A 17173-nucleotide genomic window follows, 5' to 3' on the forward strand; every position below is an offset into this window, starting at 1 on the left:
AGAATCTTGGCAGCTTCTGCCATTGCACTCCTGCTTCTTGTGCCGCCCTGTCTGTTTACATGGGCGACCGCCGTGATGTTGTCCGACTGAATCAACACCGGTTTTCCTTGCAGGAGTGGTTCCGCCTGGCTTAGAGCATTTTAGATTGCTCTTAGTACCAGAATGTTTATGTGAAGAGACTTTTCCAGGTTCGTCCATACCCCCTGGAAGTTTCTTCCTTGTGTGACTGCTCCCCAACCTCTCAGGCTGGCGTCCGTGGTCACCAGGATCAAATCCTGTATGCCGAATCTGCGGCCCTCCAATAGATGAGCCTTTTGCAACCACCACAGAAGATATACCCTTGTCCTTGGCGACAGGGTTATTCGCAGGTGCATCTGAGGATGCGACCCTGACCATTTGTCCAACAGATCCCTTTGGAAAATTCTTGCATGGAATCTGCCGAATGGAATTGCTTCGTAAAAAGCCACCATTTTTCCCAGGACTCTTGTGCAATGATGTACAGACACCTATCCTGGTTTTAGGAGGTTCCTGACAGGTCGGATAACTCCTTGGCTTTTTCCTCGGGAAGAAAAACCTTTTTCTGAACCGTGTCCAGAATCATCCCTAGGAACAGCAGACGTATCGTCGGAAAACAGCTGCGATTCTTGGAATATTTAGAATCCAGTCGTGCCGTCGAAGAACTACTTTAGATAGTGCTCTTCCGACCTCCAACTGTTCTCTGGAACTTGCCCTTTTTAGGTCGTGCAAGTAAGGGATAATTTAGATGCCTTTTTTCTTTGAAGAAACATCTTTTCGGCCATTACCTTGGTAAAAAGGCCCGGGGTGCCGTGGATAATTCAAACGGCATCGTCTGAAACTGATATTGACAGTTCTGTACCACGAACCAGAGGTACCCTTGATGAGAAGGACAAAATTTGGACATGGAGGTAATCCTTGATGTCCAGGGACACCATATAGTCCCCTTTTTTCCGGTTCGCTATCACTGCTCTGAGTGACTTTATCTCGATTTGAACCTTTTATGTAAGTGTTCAAAACATTTTAGATTTAGACTATGTGTCACCAAGCCGTCTGGCTTCAGTACCACAATATAGTGTGGAAAAATAATACCCTTTTCCTTGTCGTAGGAGGGGTACTTTGATTATCACCTGCTGGATATACAGCTTGTGAATTGTTTCCAATGCTGCCTCCCTGTCGGAGGGAGCCGTTGGTAAAGCAGACTTCAGGAACCTGCGAGGAGAAGATGTCTCGACTCTCCAATCTTTACCCCTGGGATAATACTCGTACGATCTAGGGGTCAACTTGCGAGTGATCCCACTGCGCCCTGAGACTCTTGAGACTACCCCCCCACCTTGAGTCCGCTTGCACGGCCCCAGCGTCATGCTGAGGACTTGGCAGACGCGGTGGAGGGCTTCTTTTCCTGGGAAGGGGCTGCCTGCTGCAGTCTACTTCCCTTACCTCTATGTCTGGGCAGATATGACTGGCCTTTTGCCTGCATGCCCTCATGGGAAAGGAAAGATTGAGGCTGAAAAGACGGTGTCTTTTTTAGCTGAGATGTAACTTGGGGTAAAAAAGGTTGGATTTCCCAGCTGTTGCTGTGGTCCCCAGGTCCGATGGACCGACCCCCAAATAACTCCTTCCCTTTATACAGCAATACTTCCATCTGCCGTATGGGATCTGTATCACCTGACCACTGTCGTGTCCCTGACATCTTCTGGGAGATATGGACAACGCACTTATCTTGATGCCAGAGAGCAAATATCCCTCTGTGCATCTCACATACATATATATAGAATGCATCCTATTAAATGCTCTACATGAATAAAATATTTTCAGTCAGGGAATCCGACCAAGCCAACCCAGCACTGCATCTCCAGGCTGATGGCGATCGCTGGTCGCAGTATAACCACCGTATGTGTGTATATACTTTTTTGGATATTTTTCCAGCTTCCTATCAGCTGGCTCCTTGAGGGCGGCCGTATCTGGAGACGGTAACGCCACTTGATAAGCGTGTGAGCGCCTTATCACCCTAAGGGGTGTTTCCCAACGTACCCTAATTTCTGGCGGGAAAGGGTATAACGCCAATATTTGCTATCGGGGTAACCCTACGCATCATCACACACTTCATTTTATTTTATCTGATTCAGGAAAAACTACAGGTAGTTTTTTCCACTCCCACATAATACCCTTTCTTGTGGTACTTGTAGTATCAGAAACACGTAACACCTCCTTCATTGCCCTTAACGTGTGGCCCTAATGAGAAATACGTTTGTTTATTCACCGTCGACACTGTATTCAGTGTCCGTGTCTGTGTCTGTGTCGACCGACTGAGGTAAATGGGCGTTTTTAAAACCCCTGACGGTGTTTCTGAGACGCCTGGACCGGTCCTAATAGATTGTCGGCCGTCTCATGTCGTCAACCGACCTTGCAGCGTGTTGACATTCTCACGTAATTCTCTAAATAAGCCATCCATTCCGGTGTCGACTCCCTAGAGAGTGACATCACCATTACAGGCAATTTCTCCGCCTCCTCACCAACATCGTCCTCATACATGTCGACACACACGTACCGACACACAGCACACACACCGGGAATGCTCTGACAGAGGACAGGACCCACTAGCCCTTTGGGGAGACAGAGGGAGAGTCTGCCAGCACACACCAAAAACGCTATAATTATATAGGGACAACCTTATATAAGTGTTTCTCCCTTATAGCATCTTTTATATATATACAATATCGCCAAAATCAGTGCCCCCCCTCTCTGTTTTAACCCTGTTTCTGTAGTGCAGTGCAGGGGAGAGCCTGGGAGCCTTCTCTCCAGCTTTTCTGTGAGAGAAAATGGCGCTGTGTGCTGAGGAGATAGGCCCCGCCCCTTTTACGGCGGGCTCGTCTCCCGCTATTTTTGAAGTTAGGCAGGGGTTAAATATCTCCATATAGCCTCTGTGGGCTATATGTGAGGTATTTTTTGCCTCTAATAAGGTTTTTATTTGCCTCTCAGAGCGCCCCCCCCAGCGCTCTGCACCCTCAGTGACTGTTGTGTGAAGTGTGCTGAGAGGAAAATGGCGCACAGCTGCAGTGCTGTGCGCTACCTTTATGAAGACTCAGGAGTCTTCAGCCGCCGATTTTGGACCTCTTCTCTCTTCAGCGTCTGCAAGGGGGCCGGCGGCGCGGCTCCGGTGACCATCCAGGCTGTACCTGTGATCGTCCCTCTGGAGCTAGTGTCCAGTAGCCAAGCAGCAAATCCACTCTGCACGCAGGTGAGTTCACTACTTCTCCCCTAAGTCCCTCGTTGCAGTGATCCTGTTGCCAGCAGGACTCACTGTAAAGTAAAAAACCTAAGCTAAACTTTCTCTAAGCAGCTCTTTAGGAGAGCCACCTAGATTGCACCCTTCTCGTTCGGGCACAAAATCTAACTGGAGTCTGGAGGAGGGTCATAGGGGGAGGAGCCAGTGCACACCACCTGATCTGGTAAAAGCTTTACTTTTTTGTGCCCTGTCTCCTGCGGAGCCGCTATTCCCCATGGTCCTTTCAGGAACCCCAGCATCCACTTAGGACGATAGAGAAATAGAGGGTGCGCCAGATACAATGGAAGGTCAATGGAAATAAAGTGGAGGCTACCCATGACCACAAGAGGCCACATATCTTGTGCTTTCGTTCTGTCCCCTTATCTACTGCTATTTTGCAGTGATGACATTAGTGAGAAGCACTGTGATATAAAGAAGACTATGCATTTCTTTGCCCTTACAGTGCACAGCTTTCCTCTCCAGGCATGAACAGCAGCTCATGAAAGTATAGTTCATGTAAAGTCAATACATAAGAAAAAGAAAATAAATCCATTTCATTTACCCCTGGTCTTGTCCATTTCCATCCGCCGCAACTGATGCTCCCAGGTCCCCGTATCATTGTCGACCTCTTCATCGCTGTCATATTCATGCTGATGCTGTTTCAGAGCCTTCTCCCACATCATTTGCATATCCTGCATGGCCATTTTGTGTTTCATTATCATGTCATACATCTGTTGCATCTAAGAGAGTGAAAAGCTGGTTAATCTCCCCGGGCATGAAAAAGACATATCTGTAGCAGCAATATATAATATGCTCTTTAATATCAAATAATATCCACAACAGGATTATTATTCATTTGCCAGAATTAAACTATAATGGAATATCACATTACACTTGTTACTTCATCTCTTCTCAAAGGGATTAACAGATACCCCTCTTCCACTGGTGCAATAACCTGATATATTGCCCGGTCAACCTGAGTCGCAGCTTGGTGGAAAAGGGTCCTTAAAAATTAACTCCGGTCGAGTGACCCGGTTACCTAACCCAGGTAGCTATCAGGGTCGGACCCAGGTAGCATGCAGTGTAAACGGTGCGACCCAGGGATGATCTCCTAGCACCGGCAAACCAGAAAGACTGCAAACTGGAGCAGTCTGATAGGGTTCTACCTGCCAATATGCCGGGTCCAGCAGTGTGTACGGAGTCACACCTGGTTCTGACACAGGCTGGACCAGTGCTCGAAAACCCAGATCAGACCCAACGTTTTGGTGGAAAATGTGTATCAGACTACAGTAGTTGCAGGAACAAGGTACATTTGGGTAACATCCTACATGGATCCAATTACCTCTTGCTGCTCCTTCAGCTGCTTCTTCTGGGCATCCGATAACTCTGTAACTCCCACCAGTCCCACAGGTTTTCTCTTCTCGTAACCCAGACCTTTCAGATCCTGGACTACTCACAAGAAAAGTAGAAATGTAAAATATGAGCTCTCTAAATAAATGGAAGTAAAGATATTTTTCTCTTAAAATGTCAAACCATAAGTTTTGGTGAAATGCTGTAAAAAAAGTGTTTTCTGAATTCTCTGAAAGACTATACAATAGGTTATCTTTCACCTACACATTATCAAGCAGCAAATAATACCCCTTCCACACTAGCCGCAAAATCCCAGGATTTTGGACGTGAACATGCTCAACCCGGGATTTTGCCAAGTCTGAATGCAAACAACCTGGAACGCAGTCCCGGTCCCCAACCCTGCTCTTCAGCAGGGTTGGGGCGGAGATCCGGGAATTTACTGGCTTGCTAGACCCGGCAAATTCCCATGTCTCACGTGTGAAAGAGGTATCAGTGGCTCTTCACAAGTGTAAACAGGTTAATTGTGAGCACAAAGAATCTGGTTAAACAGTTTTGGTAATTTTTGGAACAAACTGCTCAAATATCTCTCTAAATAGTATGGAGCAAAAACAACCAAGCAGGATCGAGAAAGATCTAGTTGTGAAATCTGGCAGGCCAATCACCTTTCATCATTGTGTGGTCATCTGCAGACCACACTGTCACAATGGGATGATCGTGCCATATGACCAGATTTGCACGTAGCCAGGTTTTACGAGGCACTTATATGCTCCTGTCTGCTTACTTCTGGTACAGCCCCCTTGGTCACAAAATACACTGGGTTGCAATACACTGTGCAACTTTATAGGCAGACAAATCAAATCTGTTACATATACCTCTCTATATATAGACAAATGATACTAGTGACAAATGACATAAGGAAGAAAAGCATAATATTTATACCCATAGTACTGTAGCCTATGAACAACAGTGTTGATAGTAGGTGCAGCAAAGACTAGTAATCTAATAGAGCCGCTAAAGACCAGACTAGAAAAATGAGGCCTGAGACAGGGTCTACCTCCAGAGGGGATTTTGAAAACAATTCAGAGTTAAGCCACTTAGTCCAGATGTTATTAAACTTTTATGCTGGGTACACACCTGCAGATATATCTGCAGATCAACTGATCTGCAGATATATCTAAAGCTGGATCGGGCAGTGTGCTGTGCATACACACTGCCCGATCCGTCGGGGACTGACGTCACAAACTGGGCGGGCATTTACACACACACGCCCAGTTCAGCTGTCAGTCACTGGCGGCTGCAGCAGCTTGTGTACGGGCGGTCGGCTGACTGTCTGTACACACACATCGAAGTGCCAATATAGCTAACGATATATTGGCCGTCAGCTGTGCAGCAGGGCCGACGTGATATGTCTGAACGACAGAGTTCCCAGATATACAGCTCGTACACGCTGGCCGATTGACCCGCCAAATATCAGCCGTTTAAGAGAAGGGCCGATATATTGGCCGGTGTGTACGCACCATTAGACTCTGTGCTTCTAACTAAATAAGTATATTTCTCGTGTGCTATCGTGGCATTAACAAGAGAAGGCCAGTGATTAAACAATGGACTCGTAGAGGCCACCCAGGTATGATCAATATATATCTTAGTCAAACTGTAAAAATGTAGAACATATTGTTTAGCATTTCCTACATATACCCCTATGTTTTTAGTTAGTGTTCACTCTACAGGGTGCTGATCAGTGAAGAGGGCAAAATATTACGTGATGCATCACTCCAGCTACAGTAGCTGTAGCGATACATCACATCAGCAACCTGCATCTAGACTGAACACTATTTAGTTACACTTGGGCAGAGATATCACCTGTTAAAAGGCTTGTATCCGGGGGTTCATCGTCCACAGCAGCAGGAGGCAGGTCCACTTTTTCCTCCTCTGGTCCCCATCGACTCTTTCTTTTCTTTTTTGAAGTGGCTTGCTCTGTGTATTGTTGTATTGGTGGATTAGCGGCAAAGGAGGACATCGGCGATTCGGACACATGACTACTGGGCTCTGGCGCCAACCTACGTTTAAGTCCAGATGCCAACAGATTGTCAGCGGAGGACATTTTGGCACGTCTGAACTCTTCCACTTTTATCTTATAATACTGGTAACCTTTGCCGTGTGGTTCATATAGAAACCTTTAAATAACCGGACAAAAAGCACAAATTATAAATGACTCATCATGCATATTAGGGAATTTGCAACAATGAATTTTGGGCAATCAGGGGACGAATATCAATGTCTTGGTTAAATGAAGAGAATCTTTCAGATAAAAGACAATTCACAATTTGGGTTTTTTTCTGTGATTTTCAACGTTGGTGATTTACTAAGAAGCAAATCCAGTAAAATCGCTGGAAAAACCCAACTGTAGCCAACATTAGACCATCGAACCAAAGACTGAATACTTTTCATAGACCGTAATACAAATCTCAGATTTACTAACCATTGTGTAAAACAGACAAAAACTGCAGAAAAATCACAAGGCAATAGCCAAAATAAAAAGACTATCAAATGAGTGGCAGGTTTAGATGTCAAAAGTGCTCCAATTCGTCCAGGGTTCATCATAATGCAAATCAAAGGGGACTAATTAACCTCAATGTTCTGATCCATATATGGCAGAAGCAGGCATTTTGGTTGTACTGAGCAGTTACCTAAGCTACTCAGCACTCCACCACCTGAAGCTACTACAGTGCACATGTTTGGACGGTTTGTGACAATTTTCTAAGGGCTTTGCTGTGACACAGTCAAATGTGATGCCTTCTGCCAATATTAAAAGGACAGGAAGCATTTGTAATTTTTAATCGATTTTCAGACGTCAATTTCACTATAGAGAGGCTATTGTAAAGGGACAATCAGACAGGGTTTCAGACACACACAAAAAATAATACATATGAATTTGTCCAAGGCTGTCATCTTCCAAAAATGAGCATCCATGAAGAGCTGGATGGCCTGTTAGATGATATATGCATCCATCTGCTTTACAATGAGTCCTTACAATAAGACCAAGGCATCAGACTCAGAAAGATTCCCAACCAGGACAAGACTTCCAGAGTCCGAAAGAGATGCACTCCATGCTGGAATGTATGGGTGCTTCCTGACAACAGAAGCCTGCCGTGTAAGATATAGAGATGAAGAGCCACTAGTTTGACAGTAGGTGGAAAGCACCCATGCATTGCAGGGTGGAGTACATCTCTTTAGCACAAGACAGGTGTACTCCACTTCCATGGGAAAGCCAGTAAAGGGAAATATAAGACAGTCTGGGGAAGATTAGGGGAGCCACAAGGTCCATATGTGTGCAGAAAGGAAAAAACTAAAGCAAAGGGTTAAGCAATGTTCTAAATAACCTATAGCAATAAATTTATCTATACACCGCAATAAAAATGAAAAATTATTTTCGCCCAACTGACTGATAGGCATACATATCATGTTCAATTCTGAGATGTAGTATGAAATTCATAGGGTCAATTAGAGGGTGAGGGGCAAACCACTGTCTGTCCAAGGCCCCTGGAGTCTCAATCTAAGTCTGCATCTGTGCAAGAAGCCACCAAGAACCATATGACCACTGATAGACTTCCATGCCTGAGATGCAAAAACAGGTCTTCCCTTCACATTTGTGAGACCATAATGGGAGAATGATAAAAAGAAAACTCAACAGGAAATCTTGCCCTGTGTGCCAAAAATATGTGGAAGATCCAAATAGCAAGTGGAAGACTCTATGGTCTGATAAGTGCAAGATTTTTAGGTCTTCAAGCCTAACACTGGGAATCATACATAGAGCACCATACCAACAGTAAACCATGATGGCAACATCACAACACAATGTGGTTGTTTTGCTGCTTCTGGGACTGGAAAACTGGTCAACACAGAGAAAAACCTTGGAGGAAAACCTGCTGCAGTCAGAAAGAGACCAAGTATAATGTAGACTCAAAACATACAGCAAACATCACAAGGACATGGCTTATATACAAATGAGTGTCCTGAAATTTAATGATTTCATGGTTTCTGTTCTGCTAACTTGATGGACCTTAAGCAATAGTTCAAATATGAAGGAGTAATAATCGTTGAATATGCAAAACTGGTAACAGGAACCCAAAAGGACTCAGTTGTAATTGCTGCTTCTACCAAGTATTAAAACAAGAGGCTGGGGAATCTGAGAGACCATCATCAAGTCTCAGGTCTGATTTTCTCAAAAATATGTTTCCATAATTGGTAAATGCTACATGTGCATTACATTGCTCAGAGATGATATACACATGTACTTTCAGTTACCTAAATGCAGGATTCTCCCTGTTATTCTGCAAAGCAATGGCTTCCACCTCTGGGCCTCCATCTGCTACAAATCTAGCCAACTTCTCTGCAAACATTTTCGTTTCTTCATCCTCTGGGACTAGAAAAAGGTAAGGGATGGCAAAAGCATAATTCAAATCCTAATAGACAGCATACACATTAGATTTATATCTGGTGCTATGTTTTTTTAAATGGTTAGAAAAGCATACCAGTACAATAATTATTTTAGGACTAGGTGATTCATCGCGCCCTACGGGCGCTCTTCACACCGTCGTAAGGGGCTACGCCCCCTTAACCCTTGCACACCCTTGTGGCGTGCAATATTTTTATTATATGGAGTATTACATCCAATCATAATTGTGTGAGTGGTTAAATATTGCACGGACAAAGGGCGTGCAGTGGTTAAGGGGGTCGAAGCCCCTTGCAACGGCATGAACAGTGCATGCAGAGCCTGATGAATCACCTAGTAGGTATTTTGGTTGGGGGAGTGGCAGGTGCGGATGGGACCCTGGAGTGCAGTGGGAGGGGCGGTTGCAGTGGTGCCACAGGTGGGGGAGGGTGCGTGGGTGCCACGGGTGGTGGTCCGGAGCCACTGTGGGTGGAGGAGCAGTTGTGGGGGTGTCCCAGGTGGGGGAGGGGTGGATGCAGTGGTGCGGCAGGAGGGGCGGGTTGCGGGGTTGCTGCAGGTGGGTGAGGGGGCCCGGAGCTACCGCGGGTGCTGAAGGGGGTGTCTGGGGGTGCCACGGATGGGGCCCGGTGGTACTGTGAGTGGGGGAGGGGTGAGTAATGCTGATCCTGCTTCTCCTCCTGTCAGCAGCTAAGCTGCTGTCCTCTGTTTGGCAGTGGCTCTCCCAGACTCTCACACAGCAGCCAGTCACTATTGTTAGCGCCGATGTCCCAACGCGCCGCATTACAGGGAAGAAGATGCACTCAATAAACTACAGCTCCCAGCAGCCCTAAGGGGCGGAATGCTTCTGCGCTAAGGGCTGCTGGGAGCTGTAGTTTATTTAGTGTGTATACTTCCCTGTAATATGGCGCGTTGGGACACTGGTGCTAACAATAGAGACTGGCTGGCAGAACTGAGTGACTGGCTGAATCAATGTAAAAGGTGAGAGTGCTGTGCAGTGTCAGTGACACTGCACACAGGTCCGGCGCTAGCCGTTCAGCAAAGGAATGCAGTACAGGGAGGCACCAGGAAGGAGAGACGTTCTCCCTGCTCTGCATCCCTGTGCTGAGCTTCTGCTGCTATCCCTGTTGCTGCCGGCTGCTGTCTCACATGCAGCGGCGCCAGAAGCACAAAACCTTTTCTCCCCCTCGGCGCCAGCAGCACAAAACCTCCTCTCCCCCCTCCCGTGTGTGACATTCAGTGGGTGGAGCTAGATGGGAGTAAGGGGCGGAGCTACACGGAACCATGCTGCAGCAGGAGGATGAGCTGCTACAGCTTCGGCCAGCCAGACTTCATTAGATAAGTGTCTGGAAAGAGAGTGAGTGTGTGTGTGTATATACAGTGTCTGTGTATACTGTATATATGTGTGACTGTGTATGTGTGTAATGTATGTACAGTATGTATGTGTGTGTGTGTTTGTATATATATATGTGTCTGTTGTGTGTGTGTGTGTGTGTGTGTGTGTGTGTGTATGTGTGACTGCTGCATAATGTGTCTAAGCGGCACTGGTACAGAGGGCGTTACGTGTGTAAGCGTCACTGCTACAGGGGGCATTACGTGTGTAAGCGTCACTGCTACAGTGGGTGTTACTTGTGTAAACGTCACTGGTAAAGGGGGGCGTGACATGTGTAAGCGTCACTGGTTCAGGGGGCATTACATGTGTAAACGTCTCTACTACAGGGGGCATTATGTGCGCTGTGCGTTTGTAAAGTATGCGAGGGTGCAAATTTATAGTTTTGCAGGGGGGCGCCGAACACTCTAGCAACGGCCCTGACTGCACACCCACTGCACTGCACTGCACAGCACTGTCACCTTTTACATTGATTCAGCGTCCAGACATTACCCTCCACGATATCACCCACTCTATCCGTTACATTAACCATCTCGGTGCTGTGTTGCGGAGTCAGGGCCTCTGGGCATCTGGGTGCGGCTGTGGTGGGGAGGGACTTCTATGACATCACACGCAGAGTAGGCTCCGGGGCTCAGAGAGTATGCGGCGCAGGGAGGCCTATGAAAGTCTTCCGCTGCGCCGCTTTCATACACATCTATGCCGGTGGCCGCAGCAGCTTTTGTTCCACCTGTGGCGCGGCTAGGGAGTGGGGATTGTTGATGCCGGAGGGGGCAGGTGGACTGGCAGCAAGACATTGGTGGTCATTCTGAGTTGATTGCTCGCTAGCAGTTTTTAGCAGCCGTGCAAACGCTATGCCGCCGCCCACTGGGAGTGTATTTTAGCTTAGCAGAAGTGCGAACGAAGGGATCGGAGAGCGGGTACAAAAATATTTTGTGCAGTTCCAGAGTAGCTTCAGACCTGCTCGGCGCTTGCGATCACTTCAGACCATTCAGTTCCTAATTTGACGTCATGAACACGCCCTGCGTTCGGCCAGCCACGCCTGCGTTTTTCCGAACACTCCCTGAAAACGGTCAGTTGACACCCAGAAACGCCCTCTTCCTGGCACTCTGCGGCTGCCTGTGCGACTGAAAAGCATCGCTAGACCCTGTGTAAAACTACATCGTTCGCTGTAATAGTGCGCCGCACGTGCGCATTGCGCTGCATACGCATGTGCAGAAGTGCCGAGTTTTTGTCTGATCGCTGCAGAGCGAACGAATGCAGCTAGCGATCAACTTGGAATGACCCCCATAGGATGCTGCAGTAAAAGGATGTTTTTTCCCCTATCTACAGTGCAGAGACTTGCTGCAGATGCAGTGGCATACCCTCCAGCTGCACCTTTTTGGCAGGTACAGGACCTTTTTGTTTACGGTCTGTACCGTTTATTGACCCTCCAAGCTTCCATTGAAAGTATAGGAAAAGGGGCGTGGCCACACTGCTGTACCCGTGGCCACGCCCCCTTTTCGAATGTGCATCAATGTTTATGTGTAAATTGTTGGAGGGTATGTTGCTGCAGATGCAGTGGGACTATTTGGGGGTGTGGGGCTGGAGCTGCAGCTCCATCAGTCCCATTGCTAACCCTGCTCTGTGAAAACACAGCAGGCAAAGGGCAGAGCCTCCCATTGGATGTAACCTGTGTGGGAGGGCGTTTCTCGCCCAATCAGCTGTGGACTGGGTGTGATAGATCTGCCACTAACCCAATGAGAGTTCCTAGCCATGCCCAACGTTAGAGACCCAGACACAGAATCACAAGGCTATTATATAGGAGATTGAACAGATTCTAGTTTAGTGAGACTTTAGACCAGTGATGGGCTAGCTTTCACTTGCAGTCTCCAGATTCTCTCCCCTTTGCTGTCAAAGATCTGTTGCTATATTACTACAGACAGAGGTCTAATGTAACTTACTATTAAGAATCATGTGCAGACCATTTGAAGATCTGAAGACTACTCAATGCAGCTCCCACAATGCATAACGTTTCCTAGCGCTGAGGTGAATTAAGTATTCTCTGTCAAGCACTACCCAACACTAATTCCCAGGGGTAAATTTACTAAAGCTTCTTAAAGAGATAACTGGTGATGTTGCCCATAACAACCAATCAAATGCTATCTATCATTTCTCTATTGCCGTTTAGAAAATGATAGACAGCATCTGATTGGTTGCTATGGGCAACATCAACAATTCTCTGTTTTAGAAGCTTTAGTAAATTTACCTCCCAGTCTTCTTGATAATCTTGGACACCGCAACCCTTTGCTCAAAATCTGTACTTTACCTCAATGTTATGCTATCTCAAGTAGAACAAAAGGTCTTAACGAAAGGTAGCTAATTAAAGCAACATTTTTTTGTTTTACATGAAAAGGCTAAGCTCCGTTATGTTGCAGAGTGATCTCATGACATAGGAAGGGATTAATAAACACTGTAAATTTCATATTTAGCATAGCATTTTACTGGACACTGACACAGATCAGGTGGTTCCTGGTGCCAAGACTGGTCAAGTCCTCTTTGATTGTCCAAAAAAATAAGAATTTACTTACCGATAATTCTATTTCTCGTAGTCCGTAGTGGATGCTGGGGACTCCGTCAGGACCATGGGGAATAGCGGCTCCGCAGGAGACAGGGCACAAAAATAAAGCTTTAGGATCAGGTGGTGTGTACTGGCTCCTCCCCCTATGACCCTCCTCCAAGCCTCAGTTAGGATACTGTGCCCGGACGAGCGTACACAATAAGGAAGGATATTGAACCCCGGGTAAGACTCATACCAGCCACACCAATCACACCGTATAACTTGTGATCTGAACCCAGTTAACAGTATGACAAACGTAGGAGCCTCTGAACAGACGGCTCACAACAAATAACAACCCAATTTTTTTGTAACAATAACTATGTACAAGTATTGCAGACAATCCGCACTTGGGATGGGCGCCCAGCATCCACTACGGACTACGAGAAATAGAATTATCAGTAAGTAAATTCTTATTTTCTCTAACGTCCTAAGTGGATGCTGGGGACTCCGTCAGGACCATGGGGATTATACCAAAGTTCCCAAACGGGCGGGAGAGTGCGGATGACTCTGCAGCACCGAATGAGAGAACTCCAGGTCCTCCTCAGCCAGGGTATCAAATTTGTAGAATTTTGCAAACGTATTTGCCCCTGACCAAGTAGCAGCTCGGCAGAGTTGTAATGCCGAGACTCCCCGGGCAGCCGCCCAGGATGAGCCCACTTTCCTTGTGGAATGGGCCTTGACAGATTTAGGTTGTGGCAAGCCTGCCACAGAATGTGCAAGTTGAATTGTGCTACAAATCCAACGAGCAATCGTCTGCTTAGAAGCAGGAGCACCCATCTTGTTGGGTGCATACAATATAAGCAGTGAGTCAGACTTTCTGACTCCCGCCGTTCTTGAAATATATATTTTCAATGCCCGGACCACGTCCAACAACTTGGAATCCTCCAACTCGTTAGTAGCCGCAGGCACCACAATAGGCTGGTTCAGGTGAAACGCTGACACCACCTTAGGCAGAAAATGAGGACGCGTCCGCAGTTCTGCCCTGTCCGTATGGAAAATCAGATATGGGCTCTTATATGATAAAGCAGCCAATTCTGATACTCTCCTGGCTGAAGCCAGGGCCAGTAGCATGGTTACTTTCCATGTGAGATACTTCAGCTCCACCGATTTGAGCGGCTCAAACCAATGGGATTTGAGAAAATCCAAGACTACATTAAGATCCCACGGTGCCACTGGGGGCACAACCGGGGGCTGTATATGTAGTACTCCTTTTACAAAAGTCTGGACTTCAGGAACTGAAGCCAATTCTTTCTGGAAGAAAATCGACAGGGCCGAAATTTGAACCTTAATGGACCCCAATTTGAGGCCCATAGACAATCCTGTTTGCAGGAAATGTAGGAATCGACCCAGTTGAAATTCCTCCGTGGGGGCCTTCCTGGCCTCACACCACGCAACATATTTTCTCCAAATGCGGTGATAATGTTGTGCAGTCACCTCCTTCCTGGCTTTTACCAGTGTAGGAATGACCTCTTCCGGAATGCCTTTTTCCTTTAGAATTCGGCGTTCAACCGCCATGCCGTCAAACGCAGCCGCGGTAAGTCTTGGAATAGACACGGTCCCTGCTGAAGCAGGTCCCGTCTTAGAGGTAGAGGCCACGGATCCTCCGTGAGCATCTCTTGAAGTTCCGGGTACCAAGTTCTTCTTGGCCAATCCGGAGCCACTAGTATCGTTCTTACTCCCTTCTGCCGTATAATTCTCAGTACTTTTGGTATGAGAGGCAGAGGAGGGAACACATACACTGACTGGAACACCCACGGTGTTACCAGAGCGTCCACAGCTATTGCCTGAGGATCTCTTGACCTGGCGCAATACCTGTCCAGTTTTTTGTTGAGGCGGGACGCCATCATATCCACTATTGGTTTTTCCCAATGGTTCACAATCATGTGGAAGACTTCTGGATGAAGTCCCCACTCTCCCGGGTGTAGATCGTGTCTGCTGAGGAAGTCTGCTTCCCAGTTGTCCACTCCCGGAATGAATACTGCTGACAGTGCTATCACATGATCTTCCGCCCAGCGAAGAATCCTTGCAGCTTCTGCCATTGCTGTCCTGCTTCTTGTGCCGCCCTGTCTGTTTACGTGGGCGACTGCCGTGATGTTGTCCGACTGGATCAACACCGGCTGACCCTGAAGCAGGGGTTTTGCCAGACTTAGAGCATTGTAAATCGCTCTTAGCTCCAGTATATTTATGTGAAGAGACATCTCCAGGCTTGACCATACTCCCTGGAAGTTTCTTCCTTGTGTGACCGCTCCCCAGCCTCTCAGACTGGCATCCGTGGTCACCAGGACCCAGTCCTGTATGCCGAATCTGCGGCCCTCTAACAGATGAGCACTCTGCAACCACCACAGAAGAGACACCCTTGTCCGTGGCGATAAGGTTATCCGCTGATGCATCTGCAGATGCGATCCGGACCATTTGTCCAGCAGATCCCACTGAAAAGTTCGTGCGTGGAATCTGCCGAATGGAATCGCTTCGTAAGAAGCCACCATCTTTCCCAGGACTCTTGTGCATTGATGTACAGACACTGTCCCTGGTTTTAGGAGGTTCCTGACAAGTTCGGATAACTCCCTGGCTTTCTCCTCCGGAAGAAACACCTTTTTCTGAACCGTGTCCAGAATCATTCCCAGGAACAGCAGACGTGTTGTCGGGGTCAACTGAGATTTTGGAAAATTCAGAATCCACCCGTGTTGTTGCAGCACTACTTGGGTTAGTGCTACTCCGTCCTCCAGCTGTTCTCTGGACCTTGCCCTTATCAGGAGATCGTCCAAGTAAGGGATAATTAATACGCCTCTTCTTCGCAGAAGAATCATCATTTCGGCCATTACCTTGGTAAAGACCCGAGGTGCCGTGGACAATCCAAACGGCAGCGTCTGAAACTGATAATGACAGTTTTGCACCACGAACCTGAGGTACCCTTGATGTGAAGGGCAAATTGGGACATGCAGGTAAGCATCCTTTATGTCCAGGGACACCATAAAGTCCCCTTCTTCCAGATTCGCTATCACTGCTCTGAGTGACTCCATCTTGAACTTGAATTTTTGTATGTACAGGTTCAAAGATTTCAGATTTAGAATAGGTCTTACCGAGCCGTCCGGCTTCGGTACCACAAATAGCGTGGAGTAATACCCCTTTCCCTGTTGTAGGAGGGGTACCTTGACTATCACCTGCTGAGCAAACAGCTTGTGAATGGCTTCCAATACCGTCTCCCTGTCTGAGGGAGACGTTGGCAAAGCAGACTTTAGGAACCGGCGAGGGGGAGACTTCTCGAATTCCAACCTGTAACCCTGAGATACTACCTGCAGAATCCAGGGGTCCACCTGTGAGCAAGCCCACTGTGCGCTGAAATTCTTGAGTCGACCCCCCACCGTTCCTGAGTCCGCTTGTAAGGCCCCAGCGTCATGCTGAGGGCTTTGCAGAACCCTGGGAGGGCTTCTGTTCCTGGGCAGGGGCTGCTTGCTGCCCTCTCTTACCCCTTCCTCTGCCCCTAGGCAGATATGACTGTCCTTTTGTCCGCTTGTTCTTATAGGACCGAAAGGACTGCGGCTGAAAAGACTGTCTTTTTCTGTTGGGAGGGGGTCTGAGGTAAAAAGGTGGATTTTCCGGCAGTTGCCGTGGCCACCAGATCCGATAGACCGACGCCAAATAATTCCTCCCCTTTATACGGCAATACTTCCATATGTCGTTTGGAATCCGCATCACCTGACCACTGTCGCGTCCATAAACTCCTTCTGGCAGATATGGACATCGCATTTACTCTCGATGTCAGAGTGCAAATATCTCTCTGCGCATCTCGCATATAAAGGAAAGCATCCTTTAATTGCTCTATAGTCAATAAAATACTGTCCCTATCCAGGGTATCAATATTTTCAGTCAGGGAATCCAACCAGACGACCCCAGCACTGCACATCCAGGCTGAGGCGATGGCCGGTCGCAGTATAACACCAGTATGTGTGTATATACTTTTTAGGGTAGTTTCCAGTCTCCTATCTGCTGGATCCTTGAGGGCGGCCGTATCCGGAGACGGTAACGCCACTTGTTTTGATAAGCGTGTGAGCGCCTTATCCACCCTAGGAGGTGTTTCCCAGCGCGCCCTAACCTCTGGCGGGA

At 47.4% G+C, this 17173-nt stretch overlaps 1 protein-coding gene across 1 annotated transcript in view; it reads right to left on the reverse strand.

The window, feature by feature from the left end:
* SUGP1 (SURP and G-patch domain containing 1) overlaps positions 1–17173 on the reverse strand; it is a 170901-nt gene that overhangs the window by 50314 nt on the left and 103414 nt on the right. The window contains exons 7-10 of the mRNA XM_063914565.1: positions 8939–9056; positions 6494–6807; positions 4626–4732; positions 3846–4023 (exon numbers count right to left, since the gene is read on the reverse strand). Of these exons, the coding sequence (XP_063770635.1) occupies positions 3846–4023; positions 4626–4732; positions 6494–6807; positions 8939–9056 (717 nt within the window). The remainder of the gene's footprint in view (positions 1–3845; positions 4024–4625; positions 4733–6493; positions 6808–8938; positions 9057–17173) is intronic.

The sequence above is a fragment of the Pseudophryne corroboree genome, chromosome 1 (assembly GCF_028390025.1).
Source record: "Pseudophryne corroboree isolate aPseCor3 chromosome 1, aPseCor3.hap2, whole genome shotgun sequence".
Classification (NCBI taxonomy): Eukaryota; Metazoa; Chordata; class Amphibia; order Anura; family Myobatrachidae; genus Pseudophryne; species Pseudophryne corroboree.